This window comes from Chelonia mydas, chromosome 24, assembly GCF_015237465.2.
Source record: "Chelonia mydas isolate rCheMyd1 chromosome 24, rCheMyd1.pri.v2, whole genome shotgun sequence".
NCBI lineage: Eukaryota > Metazoa > Chordata > Testudines > Cheloniidae > Chelonia > Chelonia mydas.
In genome coordinates this window covers 1,519,596-1,545,171 of record NC_051264.2, presented here as the reverse complement: position 1 = coordinate 1,545,171, position 25,576 = coordinate 1,519,596, and the positions used below count along the sequence as shown (strand labels likewise).

The 25,576-nt window shown below is 42.4% G+C and overlaps 1 protein-coding gene across 6 annotated transcripts in view; it reads right to left on the bottom strand.

Annotated features, from left to right (window-relative positions):
• The window catches only part of GATAD2B (GATA zinc finger domain containing 2B), an 83,827-nt gene that overhangs the window by 46,157 nt on the left and 12,094 nt on the right, over positions 1–25,576 (bottom strand). For 2 of the 6 annotated variants that reach the window (XM_043535626.1, XM_037882638.2), the window contains exon 2: positions 8,078–8,177. The exons of 2 other annotated variants lie outside the window; for them this stretch is intronic. In XM_043535626.1, the coding sequence (XP_043391561.1) occupies positions 8,078–8,079 (2 nt within the window). In that variant the 5' untranslated portion in view covers positions 8,080–8,177. Of the gene's footprint in view, positions 1–8,077; positions 8,178–9,467; positions 9,737–25,576 lie in introns of those variants that run through there. 2 more of the 6 variants (XM_007067817.4, XM_043535628.1) reach the window with 2 other exon arrangements.

Genomic DNA, 25,576 nt, shown 5'->3' with positions numbered 1-25,576 from the left:
GGCATAGTGTGGTTAAGTGACCTAAACTTTGTTTAGTCCTCAATAATCCATCTATGTAATTGAGGCCAGAGATTTGAGCTTCTTGGGTCACAAATCGGTAACAGAAGAGAACTAAGGAGTCCCCACTGCCAGTCCCCTGCTATTAAGAACAAAGAAATTGCAGAGTGGATCAGATTTGAGACTCACGTAGTCCAGTATCCTGTCTCCAACTCTGGCTAGCGCCTGAGGCTTCAGAGGAAGACAGAACAGCTCTGCAGTAGGCAGATATGGGACAATCTATTACTCCCCTATTAGTTAGAAAACCACCTCAGGATTTAAAGCAAAGGATTCATCTCTCTTGCTAATTTTTTTTTTTTTAAATGAACTCTGGGTATTCTTGATATCCATATAAATGTCCAATTCCTTTTTGAGTCTGGTCAAGTTCTGGGACTTAATGCCTTCCTATGGCAATGAGTTCCATAGTCTAATTATGCATTTTGTAGTTCCTTTTATCCATTTTTAATTTGCCATCTTTTATAACCTCATTGAATGTCCCCTTGTTTGTATGTTTTGATAACTTAGGAAACAAGAAAAAGAGTTCTCAATACCTTCTGCCTACAATTTATCATTTTATACACTTATATGCCATCATCTTCTTAATATCATCATTAAAATTACACTCTCCCACACTTGCCATTAAACCCAGAAGAGTCTTTCCTCTGTGGTGCTTTGACCACCACTCTCCTCCATATAAAAGGAAGTCCGTTGACTTCAGGACTGCCCTTCAATCCCACTGAGACAGAAAGTTTGTCTGGTTCTTACATGTGGAAAGCTATCACCTTCCGCAGGGTTTCATTCTACACGATGTCCCAGGAATCACCTTTTGAAGGACGGTATCATTACCCCACATTCAACAAGAACCCTGGCTGTATACCAACCATAGATTAAATTAACAACCTGTGTCAGATAAATTAAAGGCTGTTCCTACCTTGCAGGACCTTCTTGATATGATAGATGAGGGTTATCACTGAGAACAGCAATGCCATCATGACACAGGATGCCTCTGCTAAGTATAGGTGGGTGAGATTCCCTTTATGCTGAATCAGGTACTGGATGGCCTAACAGCTTGGAAAGCTGAGGGACATGAGATGACAAAGCAAGTTTGCTAACAAGAGTCTGCTATGTGTCTAGATACTGCAGATAATCTGGCTTTCTAGTTAAAGCAAGGGACTGGGAACCTGGGCTCTAGTCACAGGTCTGCCAGCAACTCACTGTGTGCCGTGGGGAAAGTCACGAGTCCTGTGACAATTTCCAAGTGTAAAACGGTAAAAGGGTAAGGCACGTATTAGTAAGTTATTCTTTAACATATGTACATGATTCTTCCTGCACATCTCAAAGATCAGCCTTTCCTCTCCATCCTGTGAGAGCTCTCATCCCAGACCTCAGTCACATCTTGACTACTTCAGCACCCTCCTCTCACCTTGACAAATCCATTCTTGCCCCCATTCAAAATACTGCTGGAAATATTTTCTTGTCCCCTCACTTTGACAACTGTCACCCACTCTGTGTCACTCCACTGCCTCTCCCTACACAACTGCACCAAACAACTTCTCTTAACTTTCAAGGTCCTTCACAGCCAATCGCCATAGAACCGACTCCTGCCCTCCACTCTGCTAACAATGCCAGACCTTATTGCCCCGTTCTTAAACTTTAAACAAGCACCTTTGTGCTTTCTCCCATGCTGCCCCTCAAGCATAAACCGTCACAAGGTTACCTCACTGCCCTCAAACTCTCCTTTGCCACGATACCTACAGCAGAATTGGTAATGGTTAGGCAGCTAGTGTGCCATGGCCACTGCCCATCCTGCTGACCAGTACTTTCTCCCCGTTACCTTCATCTCCAACCATACAAAGACTGTAAGCTCTCTGAGGCAGGAGCCACCTTTTTGTTCCATTTTTGTACACCACCTAGCACAATGGGGCCCGGGTCCATGTCTTGCGATAACGCCCTGACAAATAACTTTGGAAATGCTCTACTAAACTGATGAATGGGGGGCATAGCTTTGTTGGTCCCTTCCTCCACAAGCATGGAGCCTCTAGCATGAATCTTTGGGTCTAAACGAGTGAGAAAGATTTCTAACTAAACAGATGCCTCTATCTTCTTTGGCTCAAAGATTCTACCTCTTTATCGCAGTGAAAATGATTACAGGCATGAAAAAAATCTCCGATGGAGATTGCAGAGGCGGGATGTTTGTTTTACTGAGGAGATGGGCTAAGGGCACAAAAATAATGGTCTGAAGATAAATCAGGACCTCCTGTTCACCCTGAGATGAGATGGAAGAACAAGTGGACATTCAATTAAACTAAAAGGTGGCAAATTCAAAGCTGTTAAGGGGGAATATTTTCTCACATAGACACTGGAACTCCTTGCCCCAAGAAATCATTGGCAGGATTCAAAACAGGATAGGGCATTTATACTGTAAGAACATCCTCCAGAATATCATCCAGAGGTTCTAACTGAAAGGAATTAAAAAAAACAAGCATTTTGGAAGGATGCAAACCTTCCTGCTTCACAGTTTAAGTCAATCTCTAACTAACAGGGGTTGAAAGAACTTTGTGGGCAGACTACTCCAAAATGGCTTTCTTCGGGGAAGGTGCAAGAAACCCTGCAGCAGCTGGTACTGTCCACTGCTGGAGACAGCATATTCGGCTAGATGGACTGTTCAACTGATCCAGTCTGGCATTTCTTAAAGGAAAATTTCCCTGGCCAAGTTAGTCTTCAGCAACACAAGGCCTCTCATTACCGCCCCCTCTCTCACCTGAGAACAAGCAGTGTCCACGTTCCTTAGTCATCTTTGCTTCAGCTGCCCCAGAAGCTATTCTGAAGTGAGCTGCCAGGGAGACCCAGCTGGCAGCACCTGAATAGTCGGGGCAGCTCCCTGGGCTCTTTCCCGCCAGAGAAGAAAGCATGACAATACCAGTGAAGAAGAAAGGAACACGTCAAAATTGGCCCCAGCTCCTGTTGCTCATGGAGCGGCTCATCTTTCATAAAGTCAAAGACGTATGACTCATCCAGCATGCCCTTCTGCTACTGCCTTGGCAGTTGGTCCACAGTGCCCGTGCACTGTTGCACACTTGTCCTATTACTGAGCACAAGGGGGTGGGAGTTTCACATGCAAAACTTCCTTTTTTTGTTTTTTTCCTTCCCCATCCTTCCATTTAAAAATCTCAGTTCCCTACGCAGCAGACGTGCTGCTGTGACTCCTGACTTCGGGAGACAACTGGGACACTCAGCCCCTGGAAGCAACACATGGGATGTAGTTTCATTGGTGTGGCTGTCCACCACTCACACAACAAGAACCACAGTCCATCAGCCTGGATTCAAAAGGATGTTAAAAAGCCAGTGTATTTATGGGTCACCCTAGACTGAGAGCTCCCATACAAATACTATCCCACTAAAGTACCTTGAAACATCAAGAGCAGAAAGTGTTTCCTGAACAAGGTGGTAGGGTCCACCTGGGGAGCCAATGCACAAACACTGCATAGCCTGGGGCTCATTCTCTGCTACTCATTTGGAGAATATTGTGCCTTAAGTTTGATTAAACGCTTCTCACGTTACACTAGTAGACACTAAGCTTGATCATACCATAAGAATTATCACAGGCACACTGAAACCAACAAAACTTGTGCAGTTACCAGTCCTAGCCAATATTCCTCCACTTATCATCTAGCGTCAGAAAGCGGCCAGTAAACCGATTACCAAGGTAAAGCAAATGCCACACTTGCCATTGTTCAGGGATATCCGAGATGCATTCCACCACCACCAGTGCAAGAGAAATCCTCCACGGACAGTGCTGCGTGCTCACCATCCAGCTGGTATCAACAGCTCACTGCTGACAGAATGAGACAGCTGCTGCCATTACCACAAGCTCCCATATCACCAGGCTGGACAAATGGCTACCAGGCTTTGGGCTCCCATGCCACCTTTAATGCCAGCTTAACAGATTCAGGTGTGGCACGGTTCACTGTGCCAAGACCAACCATACCTGTGCATCTGTGGAGGATGCTGCACACACACTGGATGGTTGCTCTTTTTGTGTTGGGCTCCCTAAGGGTCTTCCCAAGTTGAACCCCGCTGACTCAGCAGCTGCTGACTGGCTCAAGACCATTTAGGTTTTTCTTCCTTTTAAACCTTGCCTTGCCCATACCAATTGCTATCTATAGAAAGAGTCTGGACTGGTAAATGAAAGGCACGTTGGCCCTGCCAACTCATACCAGAGGACTAAGTGAATCTCACAGCCCTTCTCCAATTCAAGAAATTCATTAAAATATTACACAAATTAAATGTATTTGATTGTGTCCACTGAAACCCACTGTAGGGGATAAGCGAAGACCTGTCACTTAAGGCTGGTGGTGAAAGGCTCAGGGAGTCTATGCCTCCTGTTTGAAACAGGTCTGAGTCTCAGCAGGACCAACTCTGCCCTCCAATGTTTTCAAGGAATAACCACCAAGTTTTTATGAGGGGGATTTAGTAGAGGAGACCTTAGAAGCAGTTTGCGTTTGTTTCAACTACCTGCAACATTGGTACCAAACACATTTAATCTCTCTACAGACCTCAGCTCTGCTTCATCTGCACCTTCCTTTCCCCTCTCACTAAAATTGTATATTAGGGAAGTCTGGGCGCTGAGGACAAGGCAACTGAAATGCAAGATGTTACCAGGCACCAGCTTAAACATACAGGGAAGCGACAGCACATCAGCCTCCACCTCAAACAGCTCCACTGGCTCCCTATTCATTTCAAGATACAGTTCCCAAGAGACCTCCTCCTTTACATAGGCTCTCCATGGACCTGTTCCCCTCATCACCAAAGACCTTGCCTCACTACTCCCATCTCCCTGCTTGTCGAAACTTTTCCTCCAGTCTTCTCCACTCTGCACACACCGTATCAACCCAAAAGCTTTCTTTGCACCTTCCATGATCTAAAACGGGGTTCTCAAACTGGGGGTTGGGACCCCTGAGGGGGATCGTGAGGTTATTACATGGGGGACTGTGAGCTGTCAGCCTCCACCCCAAACTCCGTTTTGCCTTCAGCATTTATAATGGTATTAAATATATAAAAAAGTGTTTTTAATTTATAAGGAGGTCGCACTCAGAGGCTTGCTGTGTGAAAGGGATCACCAGTACAAAAGTTTGAAAACCACTGATCTAGAACATTTGTAAAATGTATCTGACTATTTGCAACTCATCTAACACCTCTCCCCCCTTTGCTTATAGAAAGTAATTAAGCTAACTCCTCTACAGGGAGTAGGGGGGTAGGTGGAAGGGGAAGAGGCTGTCCTGGTGTTCTTGACCAAAACTTGACACCATCCTGTGACACAGGCTACTTTACAGTCCACCTACCTAGGGAGGTGGTTGCATCTCACTGCAAGTGAACTGATTCCTGGCATATGGAGACACAGGTCACTTGTCTTGAAGGCCAGTAATCTCAGATCCTGTCAGTTGTTCCATACCAGAGCCACACTGCTTTAAACACAGACATATGGCAGACCCTATGGCACTCATTGAGATTTTGCTGTGTAGCCATATTTGTAAAGTGAGATCCCTCAGGACAAAGATGTTAGAAAAGATTCTAAATGAACTACAGTAAGGGAAAGGACTGTGCTAAAAGCAGCGAAGTAATACTCAAAAGGGGAATAAGTCTGTATAGTCCTTTGAAAATGAAAAATGAAAATGAAAATCTGACAACTTTTCAGAGTAGGAAGTTGTGGTAAAAAGACAGCTAACATTGCCACCAATAATGCGAAGCAAGAACAGAACTAGACTGCCATCTACAATAACTGAAGGACATTTAGAAGCCTCTTTAATGCTAACTGAGAAGCAAGAAGATTAGCTTGTGTTCTCTTCTTCCCAAGTGGAAGGCAAACAAATACACCTACATGACAAACTGACCATGTCCCTGCACAGGAGGCCTCAGGAAACAATGAGAACTCCCACCACCATGTGAAAAATAGAACCAGTGAAGAAGAGAAGCCATCCAATCAACAGGGCACCGCAAACAGAGTTGCCCAGCTACAAGGGTTCCAGTTAGCTAAAACCAGCCTTCATGCAGGCCACACTCAGGTTGATTAATAAATAAAAGAGGACTGATCATTCTCCCACTCACCTCAAATCTCAACTCTTCTAGGCAACCCAAACTGTTTCTCCACCTGCACTACTGAGCCAGACCCAAGGTCCCTAGAACACAGGATCAAACTAATGAAATCCATCTAAAAAACTGGTAGAGCATTATTCTCACACAGGTGTATGTAACCTTCACCACCACCCACAGGGAGAAGAACTTGCAATCCTTTAACAATGTCTTTCCATTGATTCCCATCTCTTATGCTGTGGTGTACCTTAAACTAGACCTCTTACTAAAGCATACAGGACCTTACCCCAACTCACCAGTAGGAACTCCAGACAAATGGATTAAACCTCAGGGACCAGAGGAAGACAGTAGAAGCAACCCACACACACACACACACACACACACACACACGCCACACTAAAACAGATTCTTCAAACAGAAATCAAGAATAGTTGAAGCTGCGTTATTTCAAGAAAGCAAACAAGATGGTTTACTAAAACAAGTTTATAATCCATAAGGTTTGGGGATAAGAAAAAGTGTGAGCCCACTCAGAGGTATATAAGATTTAACACCTAACTCTAGCAGCTTCTTGGTCTGGCATCACGTGAATGAAGTTATGTATTGGTCCAACTTAAAGAAAAACACATGACATCACCACATTTGAACAGAAAGAAAACTAGAACTAAGCATTCAACCTAACCACCTCAACGCACATTAAAGCTACAGGCAAATTAAAAATGCTGAAGTCTTCTTACTTCCACAAATCCAACTGATTTTAAACAGAGGAGTCAATCCAAAAAGCCAATTTCCACCATCTTGGTATCTACAATTCCAAAAAACAGAAACCCTGCTACATCCTAATAAATGTATTCAAAATAAATACCTCTTTTGGACAAAAGAAAATATTAAATCAATCTTCTATTGTTTACTGGTATTGAAAATTCTTTATACACACTAACAAAGCAAAGGTCCTGCTTACCTTAAGACTCTCCACTCATGCTACCCAAGAGCCACTTTAAATTCAGACATGCTAAAGATTCCAGTTTCACCCTCAAACAAAAAACAAGCCTATATGTAAACTAAGGATTTTACACAGATTTTGGCTTCTCATTCTGAACCTGCTGGGGCAGCTGACCGGCAGCGTACGATGAAATCATTTGTCTAATGACTCAAAGGAGCCTGACATATGCAATGCTACAATGTCTTAACTTCCATCTATGCTGAATACAAACCAACATCTATGTCGTAAAATGCATTTCAACACAGCACACACAAAATGGCTGGCTCCCAAGATGAGCATTTCCATACAATGCTATAAAAAGGATAACAACCTAAAAAGGTAATTATGACTTAACGGCTAGGCAATCAGAAGAGAGATCTGCAAGAACACCGATACCAAACACTAACAAATAACACGCTGCTCTTCGAATCCTGATGCTTCAGCTTGTAAGTTGTCAAGGAATATTACACTCAATTCACGTTAGTGTGTAACTTGCAAAGAGATACTATGGTGTGATTGGATATTTGTGGATGGGGGGAATTTCATGCAGCTAAGGAGGAAAAGTAGGCCTATCACGTAGGTTTTATCATGAACAAAAAATGCATCTTTCTTTAAAAGAAAGACAATCCTAAATCCTCCTTGACAAAGGAAAAATTGCAAGCAAATAAATATTCTTAAATATTCCAAATGCTGAAAGTGAGAAGAGCCATTCATAAATTAGGGATTCAAACTAGGTTTTTATTCATAATTTCATTCAGATTGTGCAAGAGTTAAAAAAAATTTAAAAAGACAAACCGTAATGCTAGTTCTCAACAGAATCAGGGAGCTGTCTCTAGATTGCAGCAGACCATAAATTCTTATAGTCATTTCAGCGCAAACTCACTAAACAGTTCCACTGTTTTCCCTTACAAACCAGTTCTTTAGATCTGAATGATCACAGCAAATATAATCACAGCAAATATAAGTACTCACATAAAGGAAACGGTAACATTACGACAGCTCTATTCATTAATGTGCATACATAATTCTCATCTCTCCAACACAAATTCGGGGTCTGTGCAGTACAACGTATCTAGAAAGCAAATTAAAAAAATGAATGCAAAAAAATTGTGGTCAGTAAGAAAAAATTACAACTTCTAAATCAATTCACTGTCTCACATAACAAAATGCCCATCACTGCAACGGAGTATAGAAACCGTACAGCAGTTAACACACTACAACCCCAGCCAGAACCCAAAACGGCAACTGTCCAGATGTGTGGAAGCTCAGAACATTCTATAGTTTTGCTGTCATGTGTTTGACTTTTGTACGGTACAAACCCAACTGTGTGTAGCAGATGGCATAAAAAAAAAGTATTTCTACTACCATTTGTCAGGCTCTACCAAGAAAGAGGAGCAGAAGGAGCAAAATGTTAGTATTTGCTCTAGTATCTGACATTTATTTTTCAGGTGTGTTTTTTTTCTGAAAAGCTAAGTTATTAAAACCAGTTTGGTATTAAAACAGAGACCTTAACTAACTTCAGCCGTTAGATACGTCAAGGCATTCTGTAGGTTTCCCCACTCAAAATCATTTAAAATATGAGGCGACAAAAATATAAGCTGCTTCCCTCTTTCCAAAAGCCAAAAGGGGTGGATGGAGGGAAGAAATCTCTTCCTCACAAGGAATGTGGCTGTAATTGAATGTTTGGGGAAACTAGCCCTGCAAGGCTGCAGACATTATCCATTCTCAATGAACTGGTCATTTAAAAATAAAGGGGGAGTTTTCCTCTTAACAATCCTCCTCTAGCTCTACTCCCCATCCGTCAGCCTGAGCAAGCAGAGATGACGCAGGCTGCCTTATATAATAGCCTGTGATTTCCTAGACTGCAGGCCTTCCCTTTGTGCTCTGTATACACTTACACACACGCACACACAGATTCACAGCCCCTGGCACCGTGCCAGCACTAACCCTCGTCAGCTGGTTGACTCCATTCACAGAGAGGGGTTGGAGCTGACATGAAAAGAAGGGGGGGGGGGGGAGCTATTACATCAAGCCATCAGCACTACAGACAAAAGAAAAATTTTTATATACCCAAAATAAGCCTTCCCTTGCAGCTTTAGATCAGGGAGAGTCATACTTAGTAATTCCACAAGAACACCGCACTCTGAACAAGGAACGTGAACAGAGGTGAGGTTTTTTGGGAGGTAGGGGAGGGAATCAGTCCAACAGCAAACACAAGCAACAGTGCAGTTCTCTTTAAATATAATGTAAAAAACATTACATTTAACCTTCCAACTCATGTTAAAGGAGAGAGAAAACAGCCATGATATAATCCATAAAGAGCCTTTTGTCTGTTAAAAAGGACAGTCTAAAGAATACTTACAGGTACAATATCCTGCTGCCTCCTTTAGTTGTCAAGAAAATTAGAGACAGAGAGAAAAGAAGGGAGGAAGAGACAGAAAGAAGAGAAGACAGAGTGAGAAGGGGGAGGGAGGGAAAGAAAGACAGATTTTTTTTATGAGAAGCCCTCTCCGTAGAACATGGGCGGCCCCGCGTGCCATCCCCCTCTAGGGACCTGCAGAAACCCTGTCTCAAAACGGGCACTTCCCTGCCAATCATGCGCTGTACTGTTATATTAAACAAAAGAAAAGGGGGATGCTTACTTTTACCCATGATGCCTAGCGGGGGCAGGGGAAAAAAACCAGTTGCAGCCGGTTTGTAACCTCAGGACATGGAATTATCTCTTAATTTTTTTAAGTCGTTTGTGGTATAAAAGTCAGTTAGCTGCCTCCCCCCACCCCCCCCCCCAGCAGATTCTGGCATCTTGCCAAACTTTGTCTTCATTCATGAGAGCTCATTTCCTCCAACGCTATTTTAACTGTTTAGTTCCCAAAACAAATTTTAAGGACATTCCATCAATGTGGAGAAGCAATTAATAAAGACGTATCCATAAGAAAGAGAATGCCAATAATCTCATTCTTCTGCATCTCACCAACACACAGGCTTACCTCCCTGGTGTTAGGAGTCAGGGAATAGTCAATGCAGGAAAGATGGGGATTTTTGTAGCATTCCTGAAATCCTGGCGTCAGACATCAAGGCATCAACCCCTTAATTTTTCCCCTTCAATACCAGTAACTTGATTATAACTGGTGTACTCTCTTCCTACAATCAATTTGTTACAGGTGTTTCACAGAGGTGATCAGTTACAGCTCTTGTACATGTTCCAGCCAAAACCAGGTAGGTCACCATACCCCACATTACTCTACCTTCCATGCATGCCACACCATCAACGGAAATGAAACCACGTCTTCACAGCATCCTCACTGTCCTAACAGCAGCTTTATCCCTGACATCCTCACCATGCATTTCACCACACTAGGATTATGACTGATATTTTGTTGGGGTTTGATAACACACTAAGAATGTACCCAAAGGTTCTGACCATGGCATCATGTTTTTGTAGGAAAGGTGGTGGTGTGCAAAAAAAAAAAAAAGTTACTTTGTATTCCATCTGGTGGTCATGTAATATATCTCTTATTCCAATACCTGTGCACATCAGCAGGGCTTGGAAAAAATGTATCCAATCCTTACTAGTCCAAGTCTAAGCACTCAATTTATTGTTCAGGCCAAAATACCCCAAAACCCTCCCTCCACCCCACGTCAAGTCAGTTACTACTACCTACAGAGAGATAAAACAGTGCATGTGCTTACAGTACTCAGGAGTATCTCCCAAGAGCAAGGGAAAATCAAATGAAGCGGTTTTAAGTCTAACCTACATGCTTTTTCCCCTGAACCCCCTCCATTTGTCTAGTCTAGCGCCCATCCCCAGATGGTCTGACATGTTCAGGCTGTCCATCCCCAGAGTAGGTCTGGTCTCATATCTTCCCTGACTGGCTGAGCTCAAAGGCTCTGGCCTCCCGCTCTCAGTTTTCCTTATCCATCCTTCACTGGTCAGCCATCCACTACACCCCTGGACACCCCAGACCCATAGTAGTTGGGGCCCCATCTGCACAGTGTCTCCTGCTCATCAGGCCTTCCCATGACTTGAGGTCCCAGTGGCAAGATGTTGGGTCTTCCCCTAAAATTTGGGCCTGAAAGCTCGTCTTCCACAAGTTGTTTCCTCTGACTATATCCCCATGAGGCCTAGGTCTTGCCTAATGGACTGGACTCAACACCACTACTCTCTCTCTGGTCTGTTCCCCACAGCAATATTGGTCCTTTGGAGCTCCGCTGTACCATTCTGGTATACCCCAGTCTTGCTCCTCTTGGACTCCTGCTACATACCACATCTACCCCCAGGCTCTGAGCCATTCCTTAGCCCTCTCACTCAGACTTTCGCACACTGCCAGGGGATGAGTGAGGGGGGAGACAGCAGGGCTGAAGAGCACCACTCAAATGCTATAACTAGGAACTGCCACACCTGCACTCCTCAAGCCATTAAAGCAGACAGGGTACCATTCAGCCCCAATCACCCAACCTAATTATGTTTGGGGAGAGTAGGTTTTTCAAGTCCTACACTGATGCATTACAACTGTGCCAAAATAAAGCAATTTCAAACTACAGATTCCTGCAGCTCTATATAGCACAGCATGTGTACATGGCACTTTATAGGTACACAGAAAGGCAAGGTCCCTTCCCCTAGGAGAATTTAGGTCTAGATTATATAAGTGCAATCTAACAACTAAGGATCAGGTGCAAGAGTGGAAGCAGACGGCACCAGAGGCTTGAGGAGAAAAGTCAGATGCAAGTTGTGAAGAGTGATTTGACAGAGGAAAAGAAGGTTTGGTTGGTGCAACAGAGATAAGGCAGATCCATTATTAGGGAATGGTGTGCAATTGGTGGTAACTGAGGAATCTCATGATCATGAGAATTTTGTTCAGTAGTACAGAAAAACCTGCAAAAAATTGCTCAGTAACCATAATGCTGGCTTCCTTCAGCCCAATGAATGCCCATCAGCTCTGGGTCTCTGTACTGAGATCATTTTGAAATATTGCCATGAACTAGAATTAAGACCTATTAAGATGACAATATTCTACACCTATTTGCTGCAAAAATATACTGAACTACTACTAAGAATGCTCAGCTACCATGAGGCAACCCAATTCAAACTAGCTTTTGACAGATGTTCCTAGCAAACATCTGCTGGCAGCTTGAGCCCTTCAAAGCTTTTTGTCCTAGAACTGGGTGTGAATTTAGCAACACTAAAGAAACACTAGATAATAAGAGGGTATTAATTTATGTTGCATTTACAACAGAGGCCTATGGAAATCTGTCACTATCAGAATACCCAAAAAGTTCAAATATGATGGGGATGATTACAAACTGATAGTAAATAGCAGACCTTTCTTAAATGTTACCCTGAAGACTTCTGTATTCAAACACTGATGCCACATTGTTGGAAGGTGCAAGTCATTAATTCATTTGGTCTAAATGATAGAATTTGCCTCAGTTAATGTTTCTTCAGACACAGGTACTCAATTCCATTGATGTTACAGAGGCTGAGCACCGAATACCTACATAATAGCAGAATTTGGCCCATTATATTTAACTATTTAGTTACTTGTAATATTGATAAAATATATACTAGTTATATGGAGAATTAACACTTGTATAGCACTTTACATTTTCAAAGCTATATCTGGACTACCTCACACCTGGAAGATTTATAAAATGAGGAACAGACATGTTAAGTGGCTTTCTCCAAGGTCAGTGAGTCAGCAGAAGAGCAAAGAAGAATACCTAAGAGTTCCAACCCCTGCCCGACCCTCTAGAGAGACTGCTGCTCACACTCCAGTTCATGTGCCTTTGAAAGCCAAATCCCTGCACCCGCAGAGAGGCTTCTGATCAATTCTCAAAGAAATTCAGCTAATAAGCAAGAGACTTGCTGCACTTTGGAAATTCATACACAGCTTTCATCCAAATATATTGAATGCTTCAGCACTGAGTGCCTACACACATTATACACACACCATTTTATCCCTGATGCAAACACACAATACTGAGCTTGTGCCCCTATTTCATGTCTTGTCTTTTTTTTGTTTCAAGTAAACTTATACAGGAGATAAAATGTTCTGTACAACTTTCATATAAAGTATCGCCATATGACTTTAGACCTCACAAGCAAGACTACACTAAGGATACACACATCATCCTACTCTGTTTGTCGTGATCTCTAGTGAAGTTTTCAACCATTATATTGTGTGTGTGTGTTGGTGCATTTGTTGCCCCAGTCTAACCCACTCTAATACCAAACTAAGATACACTTGTGAGCTTTAGAAGTGTGGCGTTGAGTTCTTGTTAAGGCATCAGATTCTGTTCTAAGCTTTGTACAGTGCAATTCTTCTAGAAAGTGACAAGGACAACAACTCATATTTGACCCAGAGATTTAGATTTTGTTAAAAACCACCAAATATTTATGAAATCTGGACTGATTAAATTTAAAAGTAATCGTGGAAATATTTCTAATCCAGACAGTTTTTACACAAAATCTCCCCTGCATTTACATTCCAGACATCAGAGAATTAAGAACGTGAAAGTGAAATTCACCAAGAACATGAAACTAACTTAATTTTCATCACACAAGCACCATATAAAAAGTTGTATCATTAATGCATTAACACCACAGGCTAAACACTTAAAAACAGCTAATGTTTAAATTCATATGCAGGATTGTTGTCTCTAATATCCTGGGACCAACACAGCTACAAGATGGGTGAAGTAATTTGTTACCTAATACTTATCTATTTCAAATATCCTATATATCGGACCAAAGAAGTTCTTCGGTCCAATAACCGATATTACCTCATTCACCTCGTATTTCTAAGGTTTAAACAGACAATATATCCTTTTAATTGATATATCATTTTCAACTCATTCTGTTATGAACAGGATTAAAGCTCCTACACAATATTAGGCAGCTAAAAACTACAGGTTAACCCACTTCTCTGTACCATCTATTAGAAATGGACTGTTCGAGACTGTTTAATTCTAGTAAAATCTAGTCCATTAATGAATGTTTTAGTATGTTCCAAAGCTGATAAAACAGATTACTTCAAAATTTAGCACTACATTCTGTTCAGAAAACACAAATTAAGAATCCAATGTGTCAGTCAAAAAGGAGTAAATTGTTTGTTTATTGTGTTAACGCACAGCAGAAATATCTTGCAAAATAGGATGTTTCATTTTTGGTGGCAAGTTACAAAATTACAATAATCAAAGGTTAACAAGAGCACTATAGTAAATTTGGAGATACTTAGTGCATGTAATTAGTACTACATTTAATTTGTGGAGCAAGCATAAATATGACCGACTTATAAATTACATCTTTTACAAGATTTTGCATGCAAACCACTGAAACCTGCATGAAGTATCCATTCTTCTAAAAATAAACTATTCCACAGTGCACAAATAACCATGTAATCTATAATACAGAGTTACTATCATGAACTTAATCCATGAGGTGCAGAGAATCTGGTAATTATACTAGAGTTCCCATGCCATTCCAAGCATTGGTACCATCTGAGTTAGCCTTATTAAATAACATGGAACAATTTGGTTTACAAAGGGAGAAATAACTAATTTGTCTGTAATTACATAGTAGTTACCATAGAATGATGACCTAATGAGGTGGTTGTTTGGGCCCAACAAAATGTCACCGCTAATTCTTTTCAGGATGTGCGCACTGAACATGCTACAAACAGCAAGTGATGAAAGGATGCTCAGCTTTAGAAGCAAGGAAAGGAAGTGGCCAAGCACTTGTGTAGACTACACAAGTGAAGGAGGGATAAATAAATAATATGGAGCTGAGGAGTAAGAGAAATCAAGGCTAAAAAAGGAATTCCAGCACAGCTGTCAAGCAGTTTGCATTGTGTAGAGTGCTTCAGAGCTTTACAGAAGATCCTGAACAAGCTTTGTTGTATTGCCTGTGGAAGCAAGCCTTCTTCAAAACGTATGAAGGAAATCTCTCTCCTATGAAGAGGGGAGGCTTTCTGAAGGAACACATCCGCTCACTGTAGATGGCTTGGCCAAAAACTGTCTCTGATCATGAAAGTTCGTCTACTCAAAGCAGGCAGGTTTCTTTAGACACGCCCATGGGTAAGTGGCAGCAATTTCTCTTCACTCAGGTGAAGGTTTTATTAACTTGCCTTTCACTAGGTTCACAATCTAGGAGTCCCTGTTTGGATGCTAGAAATTCAGGAGACACCTAGTTAGCAAATAAGTCCAAGCGTGCTTCCTCTCAATCACCATCTCCAACCATATTTACTTGCCAAAGCGTTTGTAACTTTTCCTTTTGGATGCATGCTAAGTTACCATCCCCCATTCCATGGTTGCTCCCACACCAATTCCTACAGAACACTCTGAGGTTACCCTTGAAGAAAATTCAGGTAATGTCAGATGCTACCTGCTTAACTCGCAGTGTTTCTTGCATGGAGTACATCACACACATCCCATAGACTGCACAAACTTCCGATTCATTTCCAGGTAATGCCTGGGGTCATGATTAGGTCTGAGATTGCCCCTCCTCTCCTTAGGCTTAATCTCAACAGTGTAGATGCTCTTGCTGATCATCACTAGATGGGTCCACCTGGGAACTAGGTATTCTCAGTTGAGGGCCTTCAGATCTGAAATTCACTCCCAACAGAGCATGTTTGACCTTCAAGCTTCACCTTCTCACAATGCCCAACACTTTTGAAGCCAGGTGCTTAAAGTTAGGCGACTAAGTACAAGTGGCCTGGTTTGTAGGAGTGATAAGAACCCACAAAGTCAGTGGGAGATAAAGGTATTCAGCACCTCTGAAAGCTATGCGGCTGTTACTCAGTGCCTGAACAGAGATTTAAAAACAAATTTAGGCACCTAGCTTTGCAAGTCTCAGCCACAGGCTTCTGTGTGACTGAGTCAGTTGGGAGGGATTCTTTGAGTTGGCATTGTGTCAAGTTCAGTTTTAATTCATGTGATTTTACAGTTTGTGTACCTGAGCCTTGAGGTCATCAGGCATATTTTGTAAAATGCCAAGCATCTTGAGTTAAATAAGGTCAGACCACTCATACATCTGTTTCCCCATCATCCTCTCACCGTGGCTTGCTCCAAATCACTGGTTTACTTCTCTACAGGGCATCATCTTCCCAATCCTGGAGTTCTAATCCAGTAGTTTCTCCTCCATGTGGTAGACAGTAGTGAATAAAGGGTGTTTACCCTTCTGATACTATTGTCCCCTAACCCATACCCCCACCCCCCATCACAATCCAGTCTTCTCTTCACCTCATTTCCTGGTCTGCAGTAATTGGTAGCAATTGACCCAAAACAGACAGTTTAATAGTAATCGCTACCTTTATACACCAATATTTCTGAAGATGCTTTTATTCTTGTCTGCATTCCTCATCAGTGTCCAGCTCTTTAAATCACTACTTTGAGGTCTCTCGGTGATTCTGCTCCAATCCGTTCCTCTACCTCCCATCCAGGACTTCTGAAGATTCTCTATAGCGAGAAGGCAAAAGGTACTGGTAGTCACAGGACCATTCACTTAAACGCATTTTAGGATCCTTTCCTCTGGATGCTTCTATTTCCACTTTGTGAAAGGCCTTTTCATAGTCTACAAGAGTGGTAACAATAAATGGTTGTATGCAGCACTCTTTCCAGAACCTGATTATCTTCAAGTGATCCATGGCTGAGAAATCTCTCCTGAATCATGCTTGCTCTGCTAGGAGATTAAAGTCTAGAAGTCCTTGCATTTTCTTCACTTGTGCTTTTTAAAGGATCCTTATATAACTCAAACGGCCAGTGGCAGGAGTCTATAGCGTGAGAGCCTTCATGTTACCTTTCTAATTAGTTATCTGAGAAGTGAAACAGGCAGCTGACCAGAAAGGTAGGAAAGGATGGTATTTATGTAATTGCTTTGAGTTATTAATTTAGATTTATTGGGAATCTATCCAAATTTCACACAAATTAAGATTTGTTGCTGTCACTTTTTCAAAGGCAGAATAAATCATGCACATGTAAGCAATGACAAGACAAGATGTATGGCCTAACATGGCCACTGCACACCAAACCAGAAAGCTGGGCTGAGAGTGCAGTCCCACAACAATCAATAAAGGTGGCTAGGGCCTTCATAACATTTGGGACAAGTGCCAGACAAGTCTATTAAATGTAGCCAGGCAGGACAAGGGTTAAAACAGGCACAAGGAAAATGGCAGCCAGGGGTGAAGACATACACTGTTGTGTTGAACCTTGCCCTTGGTTGAAGTCTTCTATCATCTACAGTAGGCGAGACATGGCAGAAGGTTATTTTAACCAAGAAGCATGTTATGAGAAATTAGTGTTGACAGAAATCACAGAACCGACTCTCCCCACAAACACGATATTTGATGCCATTTGAGACATTCATATGAGAGGGGGAAATAAGGGATGTAATTGAAATCAAGTCCTTGACTTTTAAACAGTCAATATTTTAATTTTTCTCCCTCCTGCACTCTCGGTGTGTTTGGTGGTGGGGGGAGGAGGGGTGGGTGTAAAATTCTAAGAACTTCTTGTTTGGTGGCGTTCCACAAGCAAAACCAGCTACCTGGCAACAGAATATCCGAGCACAAGTTTGTTAGTGTTGTACACATAAGAAAAGCAACAAACAAAGCAATTTAAAAGCAACATCCTAATAACCAAACCTCATATCACCAATACATAGCAACGTGGGCACTATTAAGTTTTCATGGTACTTCATTCTAGGTGCTCAGTCCAAGGTTTGGCTCAGAGGACTGGAAGGGAACTTCTGGTCATCAAGCCCTGTCCTTTGCTATCACCAGCAACCCCGTCATAATCCCATTCATAAAAAAGTACTTCCAGGTCCTCTTGAAGCTACCATGTGTAAATTGGGGAGGCCGAGCTGATGAATCCAGGTAGGAGATGTAGCCTCATCCACCTAACAAGACAGGAACCTCTGAGTCATTTACATTTTATTTTTTTAGATACAGTGCTTTAGTGTCAGCACATACACCTGGCATGACCAGGGTCATGGAGGTCTCAATTATAGCAGGCTCCCCACACCAAAAGAAGGACATCTTTAACTCAATCTAGCATTTAGTTAGACAATGTAAAAAAAACTGCAGGGCTGACACAAGATGATCAAGTTTGCCACAATGGGTGGAATGGGCCATTTCTACTGATCTTTGTTCTCTTATGATCCTTTGCTTTCCTGTGCAATATTTGAGTGAATAATTTGACCAAGCATTATAAGGACTGAATCATAGACTTTAAGGTCAGAAGGGACCATTATGATTGTCTAGTCTGACCTCCTGAACAATGCAAGCCACAGAATCTCACCCACCTACTCCTGTAACAAACCTCTAACCTATGTCTGAGCTACTGAAGTCCTCAAATCGTGGTTTAAAGACTTCAAGATGCAGAGAATCCTCCAGTAAGTGACCCATGCCCCATGCTGCAGAGGAAAGCGAAAAAACCCCAGGGCCTCTGCCAATCTGCTCTGGAGGAAAATTCCTTCCTGACCCCAAATATGGCTATCAGCTAAACCCTGAGCACGTGGGCAAGACTCACCAGCCAGCCACCCAGGAAAGAATTCTCTGTAGTAACTCAGATCCCACCCCATCTAACATCCCGTCACAGGCCATTGGGCATATCTACTACTAGTAGTTGAAGATCAATTAATTGCCAAAATTAGGCTATCATATGCATGTGTCTTTCAGAGCAGGTTTTTCCATTCTCACAGTTGGCAGCAACTACCAACTACTCTCTGAAGTAGAAAGGTGAGAGCTCCGTTTCCCTATAAATCTGTACCTTGATGCTAGATATGAGTGAGGCAAGAGGCTTCTAAGATCTTGAGACAGACTATGCACCGCATATAGTCTGAGGGTTGTAGCTCTATTAGTAAAGGCATATTTGAGTAACACCTAGCAAGACACAGTGCATTTTAGGTTTCAAGAAGTCACAGTGATTCCATGACTCCAAGAATTACTCCAACAAGGCTAAAAGAAAAGGAGGACTTGTGAGATGACCTTAGAGACTAACAAATTTATTTGAGCATAAGCTTTCATGAGCTACAGCTCACTTCATCGGATGCATTCAGTGGAAAATACAGTGGGGAGATTTATATACACAGAGAACATGAAACAATGGGTGTTACCATACACACTAACGAGAGTGATCAGGTTAGGTGAGCTATTACCAGCAGGAGAGCAGGGAGGAAAAAAACCTTTTGTAGTGATAATCAAGGTGGGCCATTTCCAGCAGTTGACAAGAACGTCGGGGGGGGGGGGGGGGGGGGGGGGGGGGGGGGGGGGGGGGGGGGGGGGGGGGGGGTCTGTTTTTTGAAAGTTTTACTGTTGAAGAACTGCCACTTTAAGGTCTGCAATCGAGTGACCAAAGAGATTGAAGTGTTCTCCGACTGGTTTTTGAATGTTATAATTCTTGACGTCTGATTTGTGTCCATTTATTCTTTTATGTAGAGACTGTCCCGTTTGGCCAATGTACATGGCAGAGGAGCATTGCTGGCACATGATGGCATATATCACATTGGTAGATGTGCAGGTGAACGAGCCTCTGATAGTGTGGCTGATGTGATTAGGCCCTATGATGGCGTCCCCTGAATAGATATGTGGACACAATTGGCAACGGGCTTTGTTGCAAGGATAGGTTCCTGGGTTAGTGGTTCTGTTGTGTGGTTGCTGCTGAGTATTTGCTTCAGGTTGGGGGGCTGACTGTAAGCAAGGACTGGCCTGTCTCTCAAGATCTGTGAGAGTGATGGGTCGTCCTTCAGGACAGGTTGTAGATCCCTGATGATGCGTTGGAGAGGTTTTAGTTGAGGGCTGAAGGTGACGGCTAGTGGCGTTCTGTTATTTTCTTTGTTGGGCCTGTCCTGTAGTAGGTAACTTCTGGGTACTCTTCTGGCTCTGTCAATCTGTTTCTTCACTTCAGCAGGTGGGTATTGTAGTTGTAAGAATGCTTGATAGAGATCTTGTAGGTATTTGTCTCTGTCTGAGGGGTTGGAGCAAATGCGATTGTATCGTAGAGCTTGGCTGAAGATAATGGATCGTGTGGTGTGGTCTGGATGAAAGCTGGAGGCATGTAGGTAGGCATAGCGGTCAGTAGATTTCTGGTATAGGGTGGTGTTTATGTGACCATTGCTTATTAGCACCGTAGTGTCCAGGAAGTGGATCTCTTGTGTGGACTGGTCCAGGCTGAGGTTGATGGTGGGATGGAAATTGTCGAAATCATGGTGGAATTCTTCAAGGGCTTCTTTTCCATGGGTCCAGATGATGAAGATGTCATCAATGTAGCACGAGTAGGGGATTAGGGGACGAGAGCTGAGGAAGCGTTGTTCTAAGTCAGCCATAAAAATGTTGGCATACTGTGGGGCCATGCGGGTACCCACGGCAGTGCCGCTGATTTGAAGGTATACATTGTCCCCAAATGTGAAATAGTTCTGGGTGAGGACAAAGTCACAAAGTTCAGCCACCAGGTTTGCCATGACATTATCGGGGATACTGTTCCTGACGGCTTGTAGTCCATCTTTGTGTGGAATGTTTGTGAAGAGGGCTTCTACATCCATAGTGGCTAGGATGGTGTTTTCAGGAAGATCACCGATGGACTGTAGTTTTCTCAGGAAGTCAGTGGTGTCTCGAAGATAGCTGGGAGTGCTGGTAGCGTAGGGCCTGAGGAGGGAGTCTACATAGCCAGACAATCCTGCTGTCAGGGTGCCAATGCCTGAGATGATGGGACGTCCAGGATTTCCAGGTTTATGGATCTTGGGTAGCAGACAGAATACCCCAAGGTCGGGGTTCCAGGGGTGTGTCTGTGCGGATTTGTTCTTGTGCTTTTTCAGGGAGTTTCTTGAGCAAATGCTGTCGTTTCTTTTGGTAACCCTCAGTGGGATCAGAGGGTAATGGCTTGTAGAAAGTGGTGTTGGAGAGCTGCTGAGCAGCCTCTTGTACATATTCCGACCTATTCATGATGACGACAGCAGCCCATGCACATCAGCAGAAGCACTCTATGTAGAAGTCCAATCTGTTGTTTTGACCTTCAGGAGGAGTCCACCCAGAATCCTTCTTTTTGTAGTGTTGGTAGGAAGGTCTCTGTGGGTTAGTATGTTGTTCAGAGGTGTGTTGGAAATATTCCTTGAGTCGGAGACATCAAAAATAGGATTCTAGGTCACCACAGAACTGTATCATGTTCGTGGGGGTGGAGGGGCAGAAGGAGAGGCCTCGAGATAGGAGAGATTCTTCCGCTGGGCTAAGAGTATAGTTGGATAGATTAACAATATTGCTGGGTGGGTTAAGGGAACCACTGTTGTGGCCCCTTGTGGCATGTAGTAGTTTAGATAGTTTAGTGTCCTTTTTCTTTTGTAGAGAAGCAAAGTATGTATTGTAAATGGCTTGTCTAGTTTTTGTAAAGTCCAGCCACGAGGAATTTTTATGAGAGTATCCAGCTTGAGAGCTCATTCTTAATCTTTCCCTGTTTGCTGTAGAGGATGTTGATCAGGTGGTTCCGCAGTTTCTTTCAGAGTGTGTGGCACAAGCTGTCAGCATAGTCTGTGTGGTATGTAGATTGTAATGGATTTTTTACCTTCAGTCCTTTTGGTATGACGTCCATCTGTTTGCATTTGGAAAGGAAGATGTCTGCCTGTGTCTGTAGGAGTTTTTTCATGAAATTGACAGATTTCCACTCCAACAAGGCTGATGCAGCTACGTAGACTCCTGCAGGCTACTTAGTAGGACCATGACACTTGAAGCCATTGGAAAGCCTTTTTTTATTAAAGCAACATGGAGGAGAACAGGGTGCATTTCATGAGGGCTCATCTGCTCCCGTTGCTTATTCCTCACCTGAGGTTTTCCTAGGTTACGAATCTTTCACTTCAGCAGTGCAATGCTCTTATCTTCCAGACCAGAGATCCTGAAGCACATTCTCTTCTCTTATTTTAAGTGGGGTTTTGTGGCAGTGTTTTTTTACATTAACAGTCCTCAGTTGCAGTCAGAAAATGGCACAGTTTAGGATCAGTGTTAAGACATTTGGAGAGGCTTTCAACAGAGGTGGGTCACAGTTTTGCTAGGAAAGGTGAGAGAAACTTTTTAAACAGGAAGCCCAAGCTCACATTCAACACAACTTCAAAAACATGCTCTGACCCAATCACAGCACAAGGAAACTGATTATGCAATAACTGGGTGTTACCCCCAAACCAGAATGGAGCAGAAGAATGGGGATAAACAGGAACAGGCAGTAAAAAGCAGCTCAGTGTAGGTCAAAGACTTGGGAATGGGAAAAACGAAGGAGGAAATCACAACTGGAATATAACCACCTCACGCAGACTTCAGGTCAATTTGTGTCTGGCATTAGCCACCCTGAAGTTATGAAGTTTCCCAGTAAATAAAATGCAATTAAGGATTTACTGACTTAAACATGCCCTTGGACTTGTTCATCTCCTCAGCAATTACACTGTAATGCTAATGGGAGCTCCCCACCCCACCAGTTCTTAATATCAAGACAATTTAGATCTCAAATTAAAAAAATAATGGACTCTGGTTACTAGTCTGTGTTAATGTACCTTACCTGCACAGGAATATTTTTATGACTGTTACCCAATTGAAAAGTTAGGTTACAGCTATGCTATTTGATAGATTCCAAGGCCAGAAGGGATAAGAACATAAGAACAGCCATAATGGGTCAGACCAAAGGTCCATCCAGCCCAGTATCCTGTCTACCAACAGTGGCCAATGCCAGGTGCCCTAGAGAGAGTGAACCTAACAGGTAATGGTCTAGTGATCTCTCTCCTGCCATCCATCTCCACCCTCTGACAAACAGAGGCTAGGGACACCATTCCTTACCTATCCTGGCTAATTGCCATTAATGGACTTAACCTCCATGAATTTATCCAGTTCTCTTTTAAACCCTGTTATAGTCCTAGCCTTCACAACCTCCTCAGGCAAGGAGTTCCACAGGTTGACTGGGCGCTGAGTGAAGAACTTTCCTTTTATTTGTTTTAAACCTGCTGCCCATTCATTTCATCTGGTGGCCCCTAGTTCTTCTATTATGGGAACAAGTAAATAACTTTTCCTTCTTCACTTTCTCCACACCACTCATGAGTTTATAGACCTCTATCCTATCCCCCTTAGTCTCCTCTTTTCCAAACTGACAAGTCCTAGCCTCTTTAATCTCTCCTCATATGGGACCCGTTCCAAATCCCTAATCATTTTAGTTGCCCTTTTCTAATGCCAGTGTATCTTTTTTGAGATGAGGGGACCACAACTGTACACAGTATTCAAGATGTGGGCGTACCACGGATTTATAGAAGGGCAATAAAATATTCTCTGTCTTATTCTCTATCCCTTTTTTAATGATTTCTAACATTCCGTTTGCTTTTTTCACTGCCGCTGCACACTGCGTGGACGTCTTCAGAGAACTATCCACGATGTCTCCAAGATCTTTCTCCTGATTAGTTGTAGTTAAATTAGACCCCATCATATTGTATATATAATTAGGGTTATTTATTTCCAATGTGGATTACTTTACATTTATCCACATTAAATTTCATTTGCCATTTTGTTGCCCAATCACTTAGTTTTGTGAGATCTTTTTGAAGTTCTTCACAGTCTGCTTTGGTCTTAACTATCTTGAGCAGTTTAGTATCATCATAAAAAGAGAAACACAAGAAGTTAGAGCGAAACTAGACAAAGCAAGGAGTCACAGCATTGCATGCCAGGACATTGTATGAGGGAAGCCCATCCACCAACCCTCATCAGAAGGTGGGGGCTCCAACACCCCCACAGGAAGGTCAGGAACCACCATCTGATGCTCAGCACTTTGCAGGACCAGTCCCTCAGTGATCTCTAGTGAGGGCCTGGACCTCCTATTGTTGCTTTAACCCATTTTTCCACTTGAGCAGACAGAGTCCAAACCTCACTGAAACATTCAGCCTTAACAAAACCACCGAAGTACTTTAAGTAGATGGATAGAAAATCAGAAACTGACATTTTGTTAAAGCAATCCTAAAAGAGTATTCCAGAATCTCCTATTTCAAGGTACTGTAATGGATATACACCTTCTCATGTGCTCTTGCTATAGGTCTTAGAGGGCTAGTAAATATACAATGTTACATTAAACTAAGCAGAATTCTAGAAAAGATGCCCCTGAATTCAAAGCAGAGATACTCCATCGACTGTATCTGTGCATATTTCAGTGCCACATTCTTCCATACTGCTGCTAGTTTGTTGAAAACTGTTGTGAAGATTGACACAATAAGCTATTGAAATACCTATTCAGAATCACATTGCACTAGTAGGTATTTAAAACTGTCAAGTCTCCAAGATTAAATTAGAATCAGGGACTTTAACAAGCAAGTAAGTTAAGGAATGATTCATTGGGTGGCGGGGGAGCGGGAAGAGGAGAATGCATTAGATTTGGACTTATTCAACAACAAGGGACTATTACTAAGCAACCATTTTGAAACTTCCTGAAAGTCTGCATCTGTCTGATTTCCTTTCACTCAAGATTTCCTTTTACAAACAAAATCTGAAGATTACTATCTCTGGCTTGTTACAAATGTATTCAAGAAACTCACATGCATAGCCACAGCTCACATTAAATCAGAACAGTAAATTTGTTTAGCAAACAGACAATCTCCTTTCAAACGCAGGAGTAATCATCTTCACCTGCACATATAACAAGCTACCCCCAATACATCAGAGTCCCTGGGTGCCTCACTGAATATTACCAGACACAGTTTAAAAAGAGAAGATACTCTCAACTTTTAAGTTAAGTCAGCTTTTCTGATCTAAACACAAGCCTATAGCGGATACAACCCCACCACCCGAAAGCCATACAGAGGCCTTTTATTTAGCCATATAACAAAAACAAAGGGAATTTGGTTGAAACATATCACATTGTTACTCCTTACAGAATGTACTTAAGATTTCCCAATGGCTTAAACACCAAATTACTTATAGTATTAAGGTTAAGAGGTGTAACTTTTTCACAAATCCTTTTAATCCATTAGGTAACAGAACAGAGAACTGCCAGAATTTACAATGGAAAGTATAATATTCCAAAAAGAAAAGGAGTACTTGTGGCACCTTAGAGATTTCACATACATTCAGTTAAACAGTTTCTTAAATTCTATGGATCTGCTTTGCCTCTGGATACATGTACACAACTTTAATTGACTTTAAATGGGAAAGCAAAGACAAGATATCCAAACAACACATTGAGGGGGCCATTTAGGGATCTGGGGCAAAAACTGGGGATTGGTCCTGCTTCAAGCAGGGGGTTGGACTAGATGACCTCCTGAGGTCCCTTCCAATCCTAACCTTCTATGAATATATAAGATATATCAGTTTTAAATGGCAAAGTGAAAGAAAATCTGAACCCTCCAAACGTTACGATCACCATAACACGCGTGTCTTACCATACTCACACATGCCCCTCCCCACCCTCCCCCAAACTCACTGGCAAGTAGTTTCAGTCTCTGAAAGGAAGAGTTAATCTAAGTGAATTTTATTC